The sequence below is a fragment of the Balaenoptera acutorostrata genome, chromosome 7 (genome assembly GCF_949987535.1).
Source record: "Balaenoptera acutorostrata chromosome 7, mBalAcu1.1, whole genome shotgun sequence".
Lineage (NCBI taxonomy): Eukaryota > Metazoa > Chordata > Mammalia > Artiodactyla > Balaenopteridae > Balaenoptera > Balaenoptera acutorostrata.
In genome coordinates this window covers 103,688,550-103,708,630 of record NC_080070.1, presented here as the reverse complement: position 1 = coordinate 103,708,630, position 20,081 = coordinate 103,688,550, and the positions used below count along the sequence as shown (strand labels likewise).

Sequence of the window (20,081 nt, the reverse complement as noted above, 5' to 3'; positions counted from 1 at the left end):
TGTTATGAAGGGGAGTCCTAAGGCCGTGTTCTTCAGGGCTCATCATTGGTACCTTGATGAAATAGAGCAAGAAACTTCTAAGTTTTGAAATTTGGCTGTAGAGACCCTTTATTCTAACTCTATTTCTAATTTTTACACAATAATATTGTAGTTGGCTTTGAAGTTGAATAACCATGGGTTTGGGTTCTGTTATTTACCACCTGGACTTCGGACAAATTTCTACGTGCCTCCGTCATTTTCATCTATAAAATACAGAAAAGAATACCTGTCTCACAGGTTGTTTGTCAAAATTCCAAGCATGCGTGCACAGCTCATAATACAGTACTCACACTTGGAATTGTCAACGTGTGCCTTCTAAATATTTATTTCCCTCATCACTGGTCTGGTCCAAACTGCCATAGTCTTATCTGGATCACTGCAGCAGCCTCCTAACTGGTTCCTCTCTTTCCACTGTGAATTACTGTACTCTAGTCCCCCGCACTGCAGTCAAAATACAAATCAGTTGGTGTCACGACCCTTCAGTCCCTTCCCATTGTTCTCAGGATAAAGATGAGACTCCTTAACTAGACCATGGGGATCTGCGTTGGCCGTCACCTGCCTTTCTAGCTTCAGGTCATAACAAGCTTCTCCTTGGTCTCTGTGCTCCAGTCACACTGGCCTTTTTCCATCTACCCGTGCTGCTGCTTCCCATCTCTCTAGAATGCTCTTCTTGCCTCTTTTTACTTCATGGACCCCTTATCATCTTTAATCATACCTCAGCTCAAGTGTTGCTTTTGTGGGAAGGCCCACTGGTCCTCCCTAAGCAGGTCAAATCCCCCCATGATAGGCATGTAGCATGTCCCTTTCCAGCCCTTGTTTGAGTTGCAGTGATCGTGTGATTATTCAGTGCATTTCTGTCTCTTCCACCAGCCTATAACCTCCTTGTTTTTGCTCAGTGTTTGTATCTCAGGGACCTGGCACCATACCTGGCACATAGTAGGTGCTAAATAATATTGGGTTGAATGAATCAGTGACTCTGGAAACAACTATTCAGGAAAAGTATGCCAAGGAGGCTACGCCACTACTTTTATAACTTAGTTTCAGGACCTAGTGCCAAAGTTACTCAAACAGAAAGGGTGAGAATTGACTGACTTTTGTCAGTTAAGCAGAGTAAAAGCTCTTTTTGTATTATTTAGAGCCGAGCAGTAGGAGACAGTTTTGTGGCAGAGAAGGTGTACCATGTAATATGTCAGCTGAACAGTCTATTTACCCATTTGGATGGTGGATGGGGAATACACATTTGATGGGTTGTTGTAACAGGATGCAGCTGAGATAAATCATTTGCACATGACCGTACCTTTTTTTTTTTTTAAATTAATCTTTATTTTTTTATTTATTTATGGCTGGGTTGGGTCTCCATTTCTGCACGCGGGCTTTCTCTAGTTACGGCGAACGGGGCCTACTCTTCGTTGCGGTGCGCGGGCTTCTCATTGCGGTGGCTTCTCTTGTTGCGGAGCACAGGCTCCAGACGCGCAGGCTTCAGTAGTTGCGGCACATGGGCTCAGTAGTTGTGGCTCACGGGCTTAGTTGCTCTGCAGCATGTGGGATCTTCCTGGACCAGGGCTCGAACCTGTGTCCGCTGCATTGGCAGGCTGATTCTTAACCACAGCGCCACCAGGGAAGCCCCATGACTGTACTTTCATAAACAGAGAAAGATGTACCCACCAGGCAAATATGGTTGTAGCATTTAAATCTGGGATGTTTTATACTTGAAGTCGGAAGTTGGTGGTAGGGTTTTAATAGTTTTGCTGTTCTTTTGTTTGTTTTGCCTTAGAAGGATAAATACATAAATTCATAGTTCAGATTTCTCAGGGTCTGGACAAAATAGGTAAATACAGAATATAATGATACTGAGGAACTAGATAAGACTGAGAACTAGAAGATAAAGATAATTATTTCAGTACCTCTCTATTTTCTGCCCCTCCCCTGCCTACCAGAATAAAACCTGAACATCTCAGTGCATACTGTCCTGAGAGATAAGTATTAGAATATTTTAAATACAGATGAGTTTAAAAAAAGACCAGAACTCTGGGAACTTTAGGATGTAAAAATTGCCGGGAAGGCATAAAAATGCAGCAATATCATCTTCTCTCCTTAGTTGGTGTTTATTGCTCGCATACTAGGTACGGGGCATTGTGCTATGTGCATTACCTGCTTTAGTTCACTGTCACAGCAGCCCTTTGAAGGGCGAGTAGTAGGCTTCTTATTCTATAGATGAAGAAAGCGGAGGCTCAGGGTGGTAAACAACCTGTCCAAGGTCTTACTGCTGTGGCATTAAAATGGATAGAATCTAACCCTGCAGAACAACCCAGCAGGAAGGCCAGGCAGTTCTCCAAATGCCTGTCTGATCTTGATAAGGTTGCTTTATCTCCCTAAGCCAGACTTTCCTCACCTGTAAAATGGAGGTGAGGGACTTCCCTGGCCGTCCAGCGGTTCAGACTCTGCGCTTCCATTGCAGGGGGTGTGGGTTCGATCCCGGGTCAGGGAACTAAGTTCCCACACACCATTCAGTGTGGCCAAAAAATTTTTTAAAAATAAAAATTTAAAAAGTAAAATGGAGAGAAGACCTACTGCCTCAGATAGTTGGGGGAATTAGACGTGATTCTGAGGCCTGTAACGCTGTCCTTGGCACACAGTACGTGTTCACTGAATCACGGTGGTTATTATCACCGTGCAGACTTCCATCCCAGCTCCGTGACTGCTAACAGCCGGCCCAGCGGTGGCCCTAGAGCCCTGGGATCACATTATTAAAGTGTGTTTTGTCTGTACTACAATTTCCGTGAAATAGACCGTGTGTGGGTACTAACAATATCATATTACGGACATTTTACTACTATGGTTAATGGTTAAGTACCATTTTTTCCCCTCTTGAGAGCAAACCTTTAAGAATATAAACCATTTCCACAGCAGGAGGCAAAGTGGTTTAGATAAGAGTCCTTGACTAGAATAAAGGAAAAGAGAAATATTAGGAGGTCTGGATTACAATTTGCTCTATGACAGTGTAAGCCACTGTTCTTTAGTAAATGAGGTGAAAGTGACATTGAGATGAAAGAAATATCTGTGGCTGTACATTACATTTCTTAGAAGCCAGATGTTTATAACTCTTCCTTATAAGTCAGAATCTCGAAAACAATGCAAAAGTTATTCCTCTCAATAAGATATTCTTGTAAATGAAAGCTAATAATGATAATAAAGATGAAGCTTACTGGCCAATCTCTAATCCATGAAGACATAAGGTTACATAAGGTTTGGGGGATGTCATTTCTTCTTCCAAATTACAGTTTTAAAAGTAGGTTGTGGTCCATGCCTGCTGTACTTACTGTAACTTAACGTGGGTCTCTTACTGTCACAGGACTCCCTAACTCTCTGGCACTTTTTACCAAAGTCGTCCCTGGTCTTAATGGAATGGTAGTTGGGAGTTGATACTATGTCGTTGGGAAATGAAGCCAATATTGGTGTGTCATTTTGGGGGCATCTACTGCCAGGGGCAGATAACTTACATGCAAGGAATTAATGATTGACTCCCTAGTCTTGATTTCATATGGAAGTCTATTTCAAAAAAATAATAATAATCAAGAGATAAGCTACATGGGAATCTACATAAAATGACAGAGAGAAGCCAGGAGGAAAGAGAAGGAGAAGGAAATAAGGGACATCTTTTTCACTTTAATTAAGCGGGGTCCGTATTGTCAGTTTATTATATGCTGTGGCTCTATTTAGTACATTGTTCTATTTTCAGCCTCTTGATTGACTTGGAAATTGAAGGCCTTTTTGCATGGTGGAAGAGAGCTGTGAAATTAATGCCTTTCTTAGATCTAAGTATCTTTATCCACCTGTTAGCATTCTGACCCAGACACACAGGTTCCAGCAGTGGGACAGTTCTCCCGTGCATGTGAGGGACAAGGTTCACCTCCATGTCTAAGTCTCAGTAGAAATCAGGACAGTTCAAGGTGTCCTTAAGGATCTAGCTCTGTATGGTTTTCTGTTCTGTTAGAATTCAGTTTGGTTCTCTCTAATCTATTAATTCTTTTGTTCTGCATTGAATTTTTTCCCCAACATTTTTTATGAAAATTATCAAACCTACAAAAAACTAAAGAATTTTACTGGATCTATTTACTCGCCTCCTTGATTCCACAGTTAAGATTTTATTATACTTGTTTTATGACGCGTCTGTTCCTCCATCCATTTGTCACTCAGTGCTGGAGACTCAAATACTTGTTGGAAGTGGAGTTAATAAATTTTCTCTACCATAAGTAGCGGTAAGAAATCGGAAGCACCTGAAGTAAGAAGTATATTTTGTTCATTTTATAACAACTACCACCAGCCACATGCTTAACTACATTACAAACAGAATTCTGTTTAATCTTCGCAATGGTCCCAGTGGGTAGGGCTGCTATCCCATTTTATAGGTGAAGAAGCTGAGGTTCAGAGGGCTCAAGTAACCTGCTCAAGAGGAGGACATTCAGAAGCAAAGAAGGCAGCGTTTGAACACAGATAAGCCTAGTTTCAGAGCTGTTGCTCCCCACCACTGTGCCATGCGTTCGTCCATGCACGCCCTCCGCCTAACCCCAAGCCCTCATTTGCAGCCCAAGTAACTGATGAGAAGAAAAGCAGCTTGCTCCAGGCACTCAGGTACCAACCATGGGGCAGAAATTCTCTAAAGACCCTTTAAATATGCAGTGATGTTGTCTGCTCCCCTCTTCTTCAAACAGCCAGATGAAATGGACATGCAGTAGATTTGTTTTTTTATTTTGGTTCAAGTGAAGTATCTCCTTTAGAAAAATAGAAATTTTATTTCCCCTTGTTGTATTCTGGGACTGACAGCCCTTCATCGTTTCTCCTCCAAATGCTTAGGGAATCTCTAGAACCTAGTTGCCTTGGATGGCTATCAAAATTGTTTCTAAGGAAAGGAAGTCAAATCCAGACGGTGATGTGATTCTTTCAGCCCTTTTGTGTGCTCTTTCTTAGTGTTTGGCTTAAGTTTAGTTGATGCATCAAGGTAGTTTTGGATTTTTTTGTTGGGGTGGGTGGTTAGGTCTCTGAATGTGTGTATGTATGTATGTGTTTATTTTTAAATTTTATTTTATTGTGGTAAGGACACTTCACATGAGATCTACCCTCTTAACAAAATTTTAAGTGTACGTACAGTACACTTTGTGCCCATTGATTAGCAACTTTCTTTTTCCCCCTCCCCCCAGCCTTTACAACCTATTTTACATTTGGTAGTGTATATATGTCCATTTGTCCATTTGTGTATCTATTTTACATTTGGTAGTGTATACATGTCCCTGCCACTCTCTCACCCTGTCACAGCTTACCCCTCCCCCTCCCCATATCCTCAAGTCCATTCTCTAGTAGGTCTGTGTCTTTATTCCCGTCTTGCCACTAGGTTCTTCATGACCTTTTTTTTTCCCTTAGATTCCATATATATGCGTTAGCATACTGTATTTGTTTTTCTCTTTCTGACTTACTTCACTCTGTATGACAGACTCTAACTCCATCCACCTCACTACAAATACCTCCATTTCATTTCTTTTTATGGCTGAGTAATATTCCATTGTATATATGTGCCACATCTTCTTTATCCATTCATCTGTCGATGGACACTTAGGTTGCTTCCATGTCCTGGCTATTGTAAATAGAGCTGCAATGAACATTTTGGTACATGACTCTTTTTGAATTATGGTTTTCTCAGGGTATATGCCCAGTAGTGGGATTGCTGGGTCGTATGGTAGTTCTATTTTTAGTTTTTTAAGGAACCTCCATACTGTTCTCCATAGTGGCTGTATCAATTTACATTCCCACCAACAGTCTATTATGTTCTTAATTAAAGAACGGGAAGTTTTCTGTGTTATTAATGCAAGCTCTTGAGGACAGAAATCAGGATGTAGAGGAGGAAAGATATGGGTAGAATTGTTTTCTAGTTTCTCTGTTCTGTATCTTATGGCTCATTCATATAAACCAAAGCCTTGATGTGGATTTGGTTACCTTTAGGAGGGATACTGTGTGATGCTCCTTGTCAGTGAGCCTAGGCAGCCCCTTTGGCGTCTCAAATGGGGAGAATACCTCGTTCACCCATCATTTCTTAGATGATGCTCTCCCTCGGGTGCCTATGGCAGACAAGCCCATCAAAGGCTCCATGTGATTCCCATGAAACAGTCTCTGTAGCATCTTTGATTGCTCTTCACCCAAGTTGCTGTATGCGTAGCATTTCAACGATGGAATGCGATTTAGTAAAAAAAAACACAAATCCATCTCTACCAAAGAGTTTATGCAACCTCAGGAGTGCTGGCCTCCAAAACCTCCTGTTAACAGGCGTGTATGTCTTCATGAATGTGAAACTATCACCTCTTTGATCAGTAGGTCATGTGTGGCCCACACTGTTCAATAGCATCTGCACATTCCAACCCTCCCGTCTCTCCCCCCTCCCCGCTGCCCACCCCCTACATTCATAGGCAGCACTGGGGAAGCTTCTCCAGAACCTTCTGTGCCTGGCTACACGCTGCATGTGCTCGTCTCTGAACACATGGTTGTGGGAAGTTCTCTACGCATGTGCTTCATGAGAATATTGATCACATCACCACTTTACCAAAAATTATTTTCAAGTGCCTGGATAAGAATATTCAGTTCAGGTTCAGCGGGTGAGAAAACAAGTCTTTGTGGCAGAGTTGGCACCATTTGGACTCCCATTGTATGGGCTCTGTCCAGGGCACCCTGACCACCTATGCGATCCCACCCGGGACAAAGCTTAAGAAATGTTATCCTTTTTAATATTTATGTTATTAACTACTTAGTGTTTTTTTGATTATCCTCAGTCTCATTTTGGTGTGAAAATAAAATTTTGAAAACAAGTAAGGAGCAGGCATTAAAGATCAGCAGAGTCAAGTAACACTAAGTGATTTACGAGGAGGATGGAGAGGAGGAAGAAGAAAAATTCAGTACCCCCTCAGTTTATGTGTTATGGGTTTTATTTCTATTCTGATACCTTTATTTATACATGGGAAAAGTCATACCCACAGAAATTAAAATGAATTATCCAAGTTCAGTGTAATTGCAGTTATAACCCAGATTTCCTAACTTCCCATTCAGTATTGTTTCCAGTATGCTACACTGACTTCCCCTGCTTTGGAAAAGATGGTCATTTTATCATAAAAGTTAACTAAACCTGAAGCTAATACCACAGAACTGTGGAGAAGAACTGAATCAAGAAACTTAGAAAAAGTGGTGGGTTCAAATGAGAGTTTACTCTCAAATGAATCTGTAAGTGCCATGTATGATTCCTGGAAGAGTCTTTTCCTGGCACTAATATTGTATCAGTTGGCTTTGCTGCATAACAAACCATCCCAAAACTTAGTTGCTTAAAACAACAGTCATTTATTATAAATATTACAACAGCTAGTCATTAGAATCATACTGTAGCAATATTTGTACTTCTACCATTGAGCCTTCTATAAGATCTTTGAGGTCCATTATAATTAAATCTATATACCTCTTAGGTGATGCAATAAAAGAAACAGAACTTCTTCTACGTTTTAATGACTATCTTTTAAAAGGAAAGAGAAATTTCTTATTTTCTCTGACCTTTATTTCACTGAAGAATTAATGGAGTTTCATCATAATGTAATGTGTATCTACACTTTTTTTTCTTTTAAGTCTGGATATAATGTTTATTAAATGCTAAAAAAGGAGTAATAGTTTTATAATTACAAATAGCATTTCTTGTGACCATCATACCACTGTAATGCCCTAATTGTGAAAGATTGAACTTTATGTTTAAATTATTTAAAAAGTATTTTTGTCATTAGTAATATTTCTAAATTATTTAAAATATTTAATTTTTTAAAATTTAAAATTACTGTTACCGATAACCGTTTACCTTGGGTTTTATGGATTTCAAAGTGTCTTCGTGGGATTTAACTCTGTCATTTTTAAACTAACTAGATAGCGTCACTCTTCACCATTCATGCTGCTGTTATTGTCGAGTTTGCTTTGTATTTGTAAGAGAAATTTTCAAGTGTTAAGTTCCCAGATATTCTTTTGGGCTACTGATTATTGTGCAGGAAGTATGTTTATCTCTGCCCCCTTTTTGTTAGATTTCTAAAATGAGTCCATCCTGCGTTTTCGTAGTCGACGTGTCCTTTCCTTTGTGTGCTGCTTTTTGCTGCTAACGGTGAATCTTCTCTCCCTCTTGTTTGCAGTGTCTCAGTTTGAAACTGAATTCTACACCAGTGGACTGGCACCTCTCTGTGACCAGCTTGTTGTACTTTCCTATGTAAAGGAGGTTTCCGAAAAAACGGTAATTTTGTTTTCGCCCCAAATACAACAGGGTGGGTTCATCTGTAGCATTTTTACCCAGATGAAGTTGCCCGTGAAAGGACTCAGCTCCAGTCTGAACAGAACTTCCTGACCTATAAAACCACGTCAGCAGAGATTACCCTGCAGGCTTCATGTATTTACATTTCAGAAGCTCCACTCATTGGTTGCCTTTGTTCCTTTTGCCAAGCAAAGGGGAGTCTTTTTTTTTTTTTTTGCCTTCCCTTTTTTTCCATCTCTCTTGGTATTTCAGTCGAAAGGAATGAAGGATTCCTCTTGCCAAAAGGCCAAGAAACTAAACTGACCCTGTGCATTAGCAGAAATGACAGCAATGAAGTTGATCTGTAGCATCAGCAGGGGTCCCTGTGGTCAGAGTGAATTACAGAGAGGGTGGTCCATTATTTCCTGTGGTCCAGATATATTTGTTTACTTCCCAGTGGCCCAGTGATTCTGAGTAGCTTGATTCTTGCTTTGAAATTAGATGGTTGCTAAGTCTCGGTTATCACTGCAAATGATGGTATGAAATGTACGGCTCATAGGAAGCAGCAGAGAATCTGCATTTCATTATACGTGATTTTGGAATGAAGCCTGTTACAGGGTCCAGTGGAGGGGCCTGCATACTGAGTCTTTCTTTGAAGCCCAGGTCGGCCCCATTCCCAGAGTCCAGAGTTGCTGTCAGGAAGGGGCCAGGGGTGGCTTCAAGGCATAAACAAGGAGAGTTTATTGTAAAGGATTTTCTTTGGGATGCTGTGGTATAAAAGCAATGCAATTGATCGTCTAGCCCTTTACGGTGAGTGGGTTCTCCGTGTCTGTATCCTCTCTCTCTCTCTTTTTTTCGTTTTTTTCCTTTTCAAATAGCAAGGAATAAAATGGGGAGAAAAACCCTGGGAGTCCCAGTTTTGAAGTGGTAGCTGCTCTCCAGCATTTCTCTGAGAGAGCTCTTGCATCAGGAAGCCATCACTATAGTAACCTGGAGCTCTGGGTGCCCATGTTGCTAGGCAATGGGATGCAGTAGACTTAAGTGAACACTCAAACCTGCTAAAATCAATAGGGCTGGCTTCTAGCCCTGTGCAGGACATCAGTTTATTATTATTTTATTTATTTATTTTTTTTTGAAAATAAAGAAAAGCATTGGCTCCGGAGGGAGTAAATACAGTGCTTTTTGATGAGGAATGTGGGGAGCATTCAGGATGTGATTGAAAGACATAAGGAAAGAGGCAGTAAAATGACAAAGGGAAGGCCTAATAAACAGTTGACCAAAAAAAGAAAGAAAGGAAGGAAACCTTTGTTAATAAGAGAGAGTATTGGAAAGGAGTAAAAACCAAGAAAAGCCAACCTCAAAGAGCAAATTAGAAAATGGAATTTTTTCAGAGGAAGAAGTGAGGGTCTTGGAGGTGCTTTAAAAATGTGTGTGTCAGTGTATATAACTCTTCATTTTCTCTAACACCAGAGGACACCTGAAATCCTTAAATACAGAAAGAACTGATCAAATTAAGGCAGAAGGAATAAAGAAGCAAGCTTGGGGCCAACCACGCCCCCCTTTTCTTTTTCACATCAAAAAGTTTAACTGCAACAGTAAACAGAATTCGTTTTTATATCAGTTGTAATGTTATCCCAGCATATTTTCCTCATTACACCTCTGACATATGTGCCTGTTCCCACACAGTTGCAGTGATAGTTACAAGCTCTTCTGTGTGGCCGTAATTTTAGGAGCACCGTCCCATTCTCTCTGCATGTGGCTGTACAGTCTCCCATCATCGTTCTGGTGGTTGTGAACTGTTTCATCTGCTTGATAGAACCTAGTTTATGAAGCTGTTCCCTTAATGTTTTGTTTTTCTTCCATTCATTAATAAAGCACGTGTGTTAAGAATGGTGCTCAGGGCTTCCCTGGTGGCGCAGTGGTTGAGAATCTGCCTGCCAGTGCAGGGGACACGGGTTCGAGCCCTGGTCTGGGAAGATCCCACATGCCGCGGAGCAACTGGGCCCGTGAGCCACAAGTACTGAGCCTGCGCGTCTGGAGCCTGTGCTCCGCAACAAGAGAGGCCGCGATAGTGAGAGGCCCGCGCACCGCGATGAAGAGTGGCCCCCGCTTGCCACAACTAGAGAAAGCCCTCGCACAGAAACGAAGACCCAACACAGCCATAAATAAATAAATAAATAAGTTTTAAAAAATAAATAAATAAGTTATTAAAAAAAAAAAAAAAGAATGGTGCTCAGCATGGAGTATCAACGATCAACAAGACCAAATTCCTGCTCCTAGGCAGTTCACGCATAAGCAGGGCTGTTAGGCCAGTGAACAAAAGTTGTAAAATAATGATAAGTTGGATTTCTCATCCATCACCTTGCTGATGGATTTCTTACACATATGAAGGAGCTATTTATAGGGTCTAGCAAGGTGATTTTCTTTCAACATTATTTGGTTCAATTTTTTTTCTATTTTGCTATTCCAATTTTGATATTTTTTGTCATTGTTATAGCTGTTAATTTTTTAAATAGTCAAATTTTTCAGTTTTTTCCTTTTTGTTGTTTTAAAAGCAAGATATTTGTCATTTCTCCACAGATCTGATAAATTATCCTGTATATTCACTGGGGTTTTTTCCTCTAATAGTGGATCTTTCATAATTGCTTTTTCTTTTGGACTGTTTTAAATATATGAGATGCAAAGCTGATGTAATCGCTTCTCAATTAACCTAACAAAATTGATCAAAGGAATCTTCGAGGCTTACTGTTTTACTGGGGAACCTTGGAGAGTTGGGAGTAGTTCTGGATTTCTTTCATTTTGTTCCTTTCATCTGTATTCTCTATACCAGTGCCACACTGCTTTAGGTCTTACTGCTTTAGGTCTTGCTGCTTTGGAAAATAAAGTGTATCTTTCATGCCTCTGTACTGAATACTCAAAGAGCTTGAGTTTTATAGTAAAACAAACTTGATTTCAAATCCATAGTCCCAGTTTTTCCACAAGTCCCAGTCTCACCGTTTACTTATATAACTTTGACCTCAGTAAACTTTTTGATCCTCAGTTCCTTCATCTGCAATACTAAGAAGAACAGTACTCACTGAAGGGTGATTTAAGGACTCAGCGAGAAGAATCTGTGGACAGTCACCTACTAGGCTAGTGAAATTGTCATAGGCCCTCAATAAAACATCTTTTCCCCTTCTATCTTGATCTAGAACGGCAGTGTCCAAAACTGTAGTCATTAAGCTTATGTGCCTATCCAAATTTAAATTAATGAAAATGAAATAAAATTTAAAACTCAGTTTCTCAGGCACAGTCATCACATTTCAGGTGTCCGATGGCCACTCGTGACTCATGTCTACCACGCTGGGCAGTGCAGACACAGAACATCTACATCAGCTCAGCAAGTTTTGCTGTAGACGTAACTCTTTGTCTCTGGCTTTTCAGCATCCCCAGTGAAAGGACTAGTGGTGGCAGTGGTCTGGATCATGGAGCAGTTTATAATGTAATTTTCACTCTCTCTCATATTTGTGAGGAAGATGTAACAGAGTTATCTAAGGATGTGGTAGCCGTCCCTTGGAGTTGAAAGGGCTGCAGTGGTAGACCACTGACATAGTACAGTGGTACCTGTCCTGTGTATCTCATCCAAGAGGTCAAAATAAACCACTGCTATGAGGCCATCCACGGCAGGTGGTGAGAAGGGCTTACACCTGCCGAATTTATAAAACCAAAGCACTTAATTATGGCTGCCTAGAATTAATTTGTATCATTTTTTAAAAATATGCTGTGACACTTGGCCACTTAGTATCCATGTGATCTTGCACAAGGCACTACTTTTCTTTTCTTTTTTAAATTAATTCATTTATTTTTGGCTGCTTTGGGTCTTCGTTGCTGCATGCGGGCTTTTCTGTAGTTGCGGCGAGCAGGGGCTACTCTTCATTGGTGCGTGGGCTTCTCATTGCGGTGGCTTCTCTTGTTGCAGAGCACGGGCTTCAGTAGTTGTGGCACGCGGGCTCAGTAGTTGTGGCTCGTGGGCTCTAGAGCGCAGGCTCAGTAGTTGTAGCGCACGGGCTTAGTTGCTCCACGGCATGTGGGATCTTCCTGGACCAGGGACCGAACCCGTGTCCCCTGCATTGGCAGGCGGATTCTTAACCACTGCGCGACCAGGGAAGTCCCTAATTTGTATCATTTATAGAAATGTAATTCAAATGAGCCTTTCTTTTTCCCCTTAGGAAAGAGAATACTGCGCCAGGCCCAGACTGGATATCATCCAGCCGCTTTCTGAGACTTGTGAAGAGATCTCTTCTGATGCCCTGACTGTGAGGGGCTTTCAGGAAAATGAATGTAGAGATTATCACTTAGGTGAGAGAGATCAAGGATCTGACTCACGTTATTTCTTCTATTTATGTTTTTTCCCCTCCACTTGAGTAGCACAACCAGGAATTTAAATGAAGGTGCTGAAAGGTTCTTAGAGCCTATCTGGGCAGGCCTTTTATGTTGACAATGAAGACGTCAAGGCCCAGAGATGCTGTAGAACTTGCTTGAGTTCCCACAGCAGAAGGGAGGGGTAGAGATGAGGCCAGGACCAAGGTGAAGAGGCTTCGTGGCCTTTGTTCTTGTATTTGGTCTCCTGTCCTAACTATTTCATGTGACACCTGACTTACACTGATGTCAAGCAGCGTGGTTCTCTAGTTGGTGTATCACTCCCAACTTTATATCCCTAGAAGGTGTACTCTGGGTTGCCAGAGAAATTGTCTTTCTTTGACTGAACGCTCAGAGCTTGAAAGAGTGCCTGGTACATACTAGGCTTTCACCGAATATTTGTTGAGTGGATGCATGAACACACTTAGTCACTACTTGGAAATAAAGGGAGAACCATTGCTTTGTAGTCATACCAGGGGCCTCTGTGTTTTGGTGTCATCATATCCTTGAAAAATACGTTGATGAAAAAATAGAACAGCTTTGGCTGTTGAGAAATTCTTTCCTGCTTTAAAAATAATAGACATGTTTTGACAATATTTTCAGTTCTCATTTTGGTCAATGAGGAAATATCCTATATCTGTTAGAGCTTTCTTATATGAAGCCCTTGATCGGCTGAGAAATGGGAGTGTTTATTCCGGACTTAGCGAAAAGCAAATGTGATTCACAAGTGAAAGCATCCAGTTGAGGTATTTTTTGCTCAGAGCAAACTCTGCTGCACACTTAGAAACCCTTCAGAACAGGTTTTATAATTGAATTCTTCAGGAAACCCTTACCATCGGCATTGTGCACAACATGCTGAAATGATAGATGATGTCTCCAGGGCTTGGGGCATCTGTCATTTATGCTTTAGATGGCCTTGACCTTGAAGAGGAGGAAACATTTATCGCCAACTGTGGGGTGTAATTGTTCTGTAAAAATAGAACTGCTGTAAATGGCCATCAATAAAGTTTATATACAGTAGATAAATTATATACAATAGACATGGAGAATTTTGAGCACTGTCTTTCAGCTGAGGTCAGAACGTTAATATATGAAACAGAATTTTTAAGCCTACCTTATTTTTTTCAAGTTTTTTTGGTATTTCCTGCCTCCTTCCCTCTCTTCCTTTCTTCCTCCTTCCTTTCCTTTTTTCATTCAAATCATTTTACGTGTAAATATTTTTTAAAGCACTGGAATAGATTCTGTCATTCTCTACCCTGTCTCCCACCCCTACCTTCAAACACAGCCAAACACATTTATTCCAAAGGTAAGAGAGTTTTCTGTTCGCTCGTAAGTTGGGTAGCCTAACCCTGTCCCCCCAAACCACTGCCAAGGTTTCTACTGTTGAGTCACCCAAGTTATTGCTCTCTTATCTCTAGAATACTCGGAAGGGGAGTCACTCTTTTACATTGTGAGTCCAAGAGATGTTGTCGTAGCCAAGGAACGAGACCAAGATGACCACATCGACTGGCTCCTTGAAAAGAAGAAATATGAAGTAGTCTTGCTTTTACTTCAAAGTATTGACACGTCGGTAACAGAGAGGGACTAAAGGGTTTTGTAATAAATTTTTCATGTAGGTGAATTAGCATGTTCTAAGCTAGTAATATGTAGGAGGCCAATAACTTTCCGATACTCTTTTCGGAAGTTAGGGGGAATAAAGACTGCAAGGAGGTTGACTGGCCTTGCTGTTCAGTAGAAGAGGAATTGGTGATGGAGGAGGAATTGGTGATGGAGGGAGGGGTGGGTTAGATCCAGCCTACTGATAAGTTTATTTGGTGGTTTTTCAAGAAAAATAAAATAAAGCTAGTATTTCAGAATCATCCATTTGGATATTTTAGTGAAATCATTTATTTTGTGCTTATATCATGTGTAAAAAGTAAAGCTATCAAACTATACTCAGGAGGGTCTGAACTACCTGTTCAGATGGAATGATGTTGTCCACATCATTGAGTCTTGGTTCAGACTAATTTGAGTAGATAATGCCCCATCATGGCTTTTTTTAAAAAAGGAAAACATTTTAAAGTTTTAATAGCTGCAAAGGTATTATTGTGTTGGTTTAGTTAGAGAAACTCTCTGGATAGTCTTATATGCTAATCAGCTAAAAACAAACAAAAAATGGTCCACTTATTTGGTGCTTTAAGTTTGTAACCACCTGAAAGGATTTGGAAAAAAAACATTTTAAATTTATAAACTCTCTGGAGTCCAGGTATTAATACCAAGTTCATACCCCAGTTATTACCATTATTGCTTTAGATCCAGCAGCTTCTTAAAGAAATTATTTTGTGTTTCAGACATTTGTGTTAAAGTAATCATTGTAAACTTACCAAAATAAAAATAAAATCAGAGATTTTCAAAATCTTAGTGTAGTTGTACCTAAATGTATGCATATAGGTTACTTTTTATGCTTCATAAAGGAAAAGTGTGCCTTGATTAATATATGTCATACAGATTTAGAATGACAGATTTTTTTGTTTGAACATAAGAGATTTTGTTGTATTTTGAGTTGCGTATGAAATGTGATTCCAGTGTCCTAATGTGGAAATGAATTCAAATGGAAATAAGAGAAGTCTTCATTTTGGTTGACTGCTTTTGTTTGAGTTTGAATTCAGTGAGGTTCACTCAACCATAACATTAAAAATTTCTGTGCTTGAAGCAAAAGCCATGGGAAAATGGAGCTTATTTATGTAGCCCAGAACTTTAAAACATAATAAATATAGTGTTTATGACCTCAATGTCTCTCTCTCCCACTCTCTCCCCTTTTCCCTTCCTCCTTTTCGACTGCTTTTATCATGCTTATGTAAATACAGGAAGCTCTGATGGCAGCTGAAATTAGCCAAAAGAACATTAAAAGACATAAGATTCTGGTAAGTATGTAATTTTACTATTTGAAACATAACTTTACCTTTCAATAAGTTATAATGAGGCTGAAAGTAATTTGAAAAGAACGGATTCTTGCTGCCTTTTGAGAAGTTATTTCAAACGAATTCCCTAACTTGTGAGGTCAAAATAGTTCATTTTATTGAATCAGTTTCTGCTTGTAAACAAGAAACTTGAACAACTGCTAGGAGGTAGTTTTAGGTAATTTGGAAACTGGATTTATAAATACACTTTAAATACAAAGCTTTCCAGTTATGCATGGGGAAGTTTCTTTAAATCACAGGTAAAATCACATTATCATGAAATTTATCAAAAGAGTAGTTTCATAAAACTAGACTGCTTCAGTGTCTTTGTAAGAACAGGCTCAATTTATTTTGTTATGGTGACTAATCTAGGACATCAAATATATTTTTATTACATTTTGGACTTGGGAAAAATATTGTGAGTGAAAGCCCATTTCTTTGCTAACTGTGAAAATGAATGTGCAGATGGAAAGCAGAAATGTTATCCTCTGAGTGTGAAGGGTCCTTAGAGATCATCTAGCCCAAGACCCTAGTTTACAGTTGAAAACTGGAAACTTAGTTATTTATGGCTATTTGGGTTCCAGTGCAAAGTCCTTCCGCCTACACTTTCCCCACCTTAAACTTCTCTTTAAAACTTCCCCAAAAAGCCTAATTCCCAAAGAGTATACAAGCAAAATAGTTCAGGAACTAAAAGGTAGAGAGAGAACAAGAGCATCTTATGTTGTTTTATTCATTCAAAATTGTAGAGAATAAGCAAGGATTACCTAGAAATGGAGTATTCCAGCCAGTAGAAGAGTATAGTTGAAGTAAGCAGGTCAAAAGTAAGACAAGCTTAGCTTAGTCAGTTGTAAATTGGGTTTGGTAATATGAAAGTGACAAGTGCATTTTCTGTATATATTATTTATTCTCAACATGCTTGGTGGAGTGAAAGTGAATAGGAGATGATGAAGTTGAGTTGAATATAGACTAAGGCTAGCCTCGAAGTGGAAAAGAGTCAAGACTATGGCTGGGGGCTATGACATCATGGGGAGGTTTTGGGTGATGGTGGGTATTTCGTGTAAGACATTTAACGTGCTTATGCTTAAGGGAAAAGAGAGAAAATCAGGTTGAGGTTAAAGGAGCACAGAGACAGAGGATGAATTGGGAGAGAGCATGGACGTGGGGAGAAAGGTTAGAGAAATGGACTCTGCAAAAGAGGCATCTCTTCTCTGAACCTGTAGACTCACGGTAGATACTGTGATATGTGATCTATTTTCAGAGAAATAAAGTTAAGCACCTTTTCTTCACTCCGTAGTTCCAACAGATTTGAAATACGATTTCCTACACAGTAGTCATTAAAGTGAAAGTTTAATAAACTGAGAACTTTGGGTATTTCCCTTCACTCTTGAAATGGGCATGTCCTTTACATTAATCACGCCTGGACATTTTTCTCCTAGGATAAGGCAGGCAGAGAGAGAAATGGGCTCCTGCCATTTCTGCCATCCAGGAAGAAGCTCCACAAAAAATTTTTTGTGCATGAAGTAGAACTTAAAATCCAAGTTTTGTTACATACATTGAGTTCAAGCTTCTCATGCAAATGCTTTTAGGTGGATCTGATCTTTCATAAGAGTCATGAGGAGATCAAGCAAGAGGTGCCCCATCTCTGGTGGCACAGGCCACCTCATATCCTTTCAGGACTCTAAGGTAGAATAAGTGAAGGAGTGAGAATCCTGTGAAGCCAGTCGGTTCAGTGCTTTGAGCTCCAGTCTCCTCATCTGTAAACTCGTGGGTTTGAATGACCTGGTTTTCTGAGCTCATTTTCACTTTGATGTTAAATTTAAATATTTCCCTTTCAAATGATCTGTCATTTCATTTTTCTTACAGCATTTCCTCAGACTTGGTATAGAGGCAGCTCACGTTTTTAGGGATGAAAGCACAAGAACCAATTTTATATCCAGTGACAACATGAAATTGTTGGGTCATGTTTCTCTTATCAGAGATTTCTTTGTAGGAAATTTTTTAGAAGAGGGCAGGTTAGGAGCCTCTAAAGTAGTAACATTTTTTAAAATTGTAAACTCTAAACTTTGTGAGAATACAAGTATATTTAAATATGCTCAAGAAAGAAATGAACATAATTACGTAAAGCAAACTGAGATGTTTGAACAGGTTCAGTCAGCAGGCCCACTCAGGAACGGAGACCCAACTTTCCATGTGTTCCAGTTAAGTATGAAATTCCTTCATTTCATTTCCCCTAGGACATCGGCTTGGCATATATAAACCACCTGGTGGAGAAAGGAGAGTACGACATAGCGGCACGGTAATCAAGATGTTTTCACAATTATTTGTTAATATAAATAGAATTGAGCCATGTTAGCAATAGGAATAAGTCATTCTCTACAGTTGACAGACTTTTTTTTTTTACATCTTTCTAACGGGTTATTTTTGAATAGTAGTGGTTTTAACCACAGAATGGATTGATACATGTTATGTACCCACCTACTATCTCATTTGCACTAAACGAAAAATGGTTTTCTCATTGTTTAATGAGAAGGGTGTCAGAAACCATGAAGAGTCTGATATTTTACCCTTTTTATAAGCTGACAAGTTTGCCTGCCAGTTTCATGAGCGCTGGCAAAAGACCTGATACTCCGGGGTCAGAGACACAGGACCGTGTCTACCTCAGCAGTAGTCATGGCCAGAGTACCAGCACTTTCTCCAGATCCCGCAGCATGAGGCAGAGAGGCCCAGGTGACCCTGCCCAGGCAGCAGGTTGTGTTACAGGAGAGGGACCCTGGGCTTCGGGTGTCTGATTCTTTTATAATGGGCAGTAAGCCTGCCTGCCCTTGGCTCCAGAGGAAGATGTTATTTTTATTTTACTGGGCAGTGAACAAACCTGCCCTGTGCTCCAGAGGGAGAGACAGGCTGTGTCCTCTCACCTCCAGGGCTGCTCACGCTACAATCATCCCAGAAGAGACCGTCCAGGATAAAAGCGGCCATTGCCTCTGCTCACAGTTCAAGGAGAACGTCTCCCAACAGGAGGGTGGCAGTAAATGGAAATGATCAGGCCCCAGGCTCCTGGTTTGCAGGACAAGAACCTAAATGGTTTATAGTGGTCGCGTGGGTCTGTGTGGGCAGTTCCCCCTCGAGCTGCGCAGCGCCATCTGCAGGACTGCGGGGCTGCCCGGAAACATAGTCTTCAGGGCCACTTTTTGTCCCCTGATTTAGGGAAATGTGTTTCTTTGATGTGTAAATTAAAGTTGTATTCACACATAAACATTTTTCTGAATTATATACTGAAGTAGGATTCTAATTTTCTGAAGTCTGATTTTGTAGTCCACTATTTAAAGCCACAGAAACAGTGGTTTCATTGACACTTTCGGGTATGATGATATTTCTTCAAGGCAAGAAGGGTCCCCAGACCAGCAGCACTCGTCTGGATAAGTAGGAAACTCAGAACAGAAAAATCAGTGGGAAAACCCCTAATCCAAGTCTTCTGAAAGGGATTCATCTTTATTTATAAGTATTTCATATTTTCATGATTTCCATCAACTTTGTATATGCAGTCAAGTGAGTACCAGTAATACCTTTATGTTCATTGGCACTTGAAATGGAAATTTGTCAAAGTTCTGGGATGAGAGCTTTATCTAAACCACTAGGGGAAATGTCTACTTATTCTGCCTCTGTTTGTTTTCTTTATTTATACTTTCTTTTCCCTGGGGTGTTTTTACTGCCAGCAAATGCCAGAAAATTCTTGGGAAAAATGCAGCACTCTGGGAATATGAAGTTTATAAATTTAAAGAAATTGGACAGCTTAAGGTAAGCATAGCTTTATTTTTAACTCTTTAATTTTTGTATATAGTATATTGAGATGGAAATAAAATTAATAGTAATCAGTTCTTTATTGGGAAGCGAGTACTATTTCAGCTAGAAAGAAAAACTTTTAGAAATTAGTTACCAAATAGAAATCTGGTTTATATTTTATGTGCATAAAATATATACAAATGTATTACATATATGATGTGTTCACTTTCTTATCTCCCTCCAATTCCCTCTGTGTTCGGATGGAAGTTTTCATGTTCTTTTTAATGAATGTGGAAAACAGGTATAGTCTCATCATAGTAGATTATAAACATAAGGCTTTTTTCACATGTACTGAAGAATTAGTGCATTTTCCAACATCTTACTTGCTGGAAGACAAATGGAAAATTTTGACCAGATAGCTCCAACAAATAATTTTGGTATTTCATTTTTTTATCTTTCAATTTAGTTTACAATATCTAAACTAATCAATAAAGTATTCCTATGTCTGGAGATCTGTTTAAAACATTTTTAAAAAACTTTTCAGTATTTGTGAGCCTTTTCAGTGTTCTCTTAGAATTATGAACATGCTTTTAAAAATTCCAGTTATTCAGCTGGCCAGCCCTGTCTCTTGT

At 39.8% G+C, this 20,081-nt stretch overlaps 1 protein-coding gene across 5 annotated transcripts in view; it reads left to right on the top strand.

Moving 5' to 3' along the window:
• VPS41 (VPS41 subunit of HOPS complex) overlaps nucleotides 1-20,081 on the top strand; it is a 192,071-nt gene that overhangs the window by 134,709 nt on the left and 37,281 nt on the right. For 3 of the 5 annotated variants that reach the window (XR_009008869.1, XM_057550221.1, XM_057550220.1), the window contains exons 11-16: nucleotides 8,238-8,335; nucleotides 12,541-12,670; nucleotides 14,149-14,300; nucleotides 15,577-15,633; nucleotides 17,904-17,965; nucleotides 19,383-19,464. Coding sequence is in view for 4 of the 5 variants with exons in the window: in XM_057550221.1 (XP_057406204.1) it covers nucleotides 8,238-8,335; nucleotides 12,541-12,670; nucleotides 14,149-14,300; nucleotides 15,577-15,633; nucleotides 17,904-17,965; nucleotides 19,383-19,464 (581 nt within the window). In the remaining variant the exon portion in view is untranslated. The remainder of the gene's footprint in view (nucleotides 1-8,237; nucleotides 8,336-12,540; nucleotides 12,671-14,148; nucleotides 14,301-15,576; nucleotides 15,634-17,903; nucleotides 17,966-19,382; nucleotides 19,465-20,081) is intronic. The other 2 variants (XM_007187746.2, XM_007187745.2) reach the window with 1 other exon arrangement.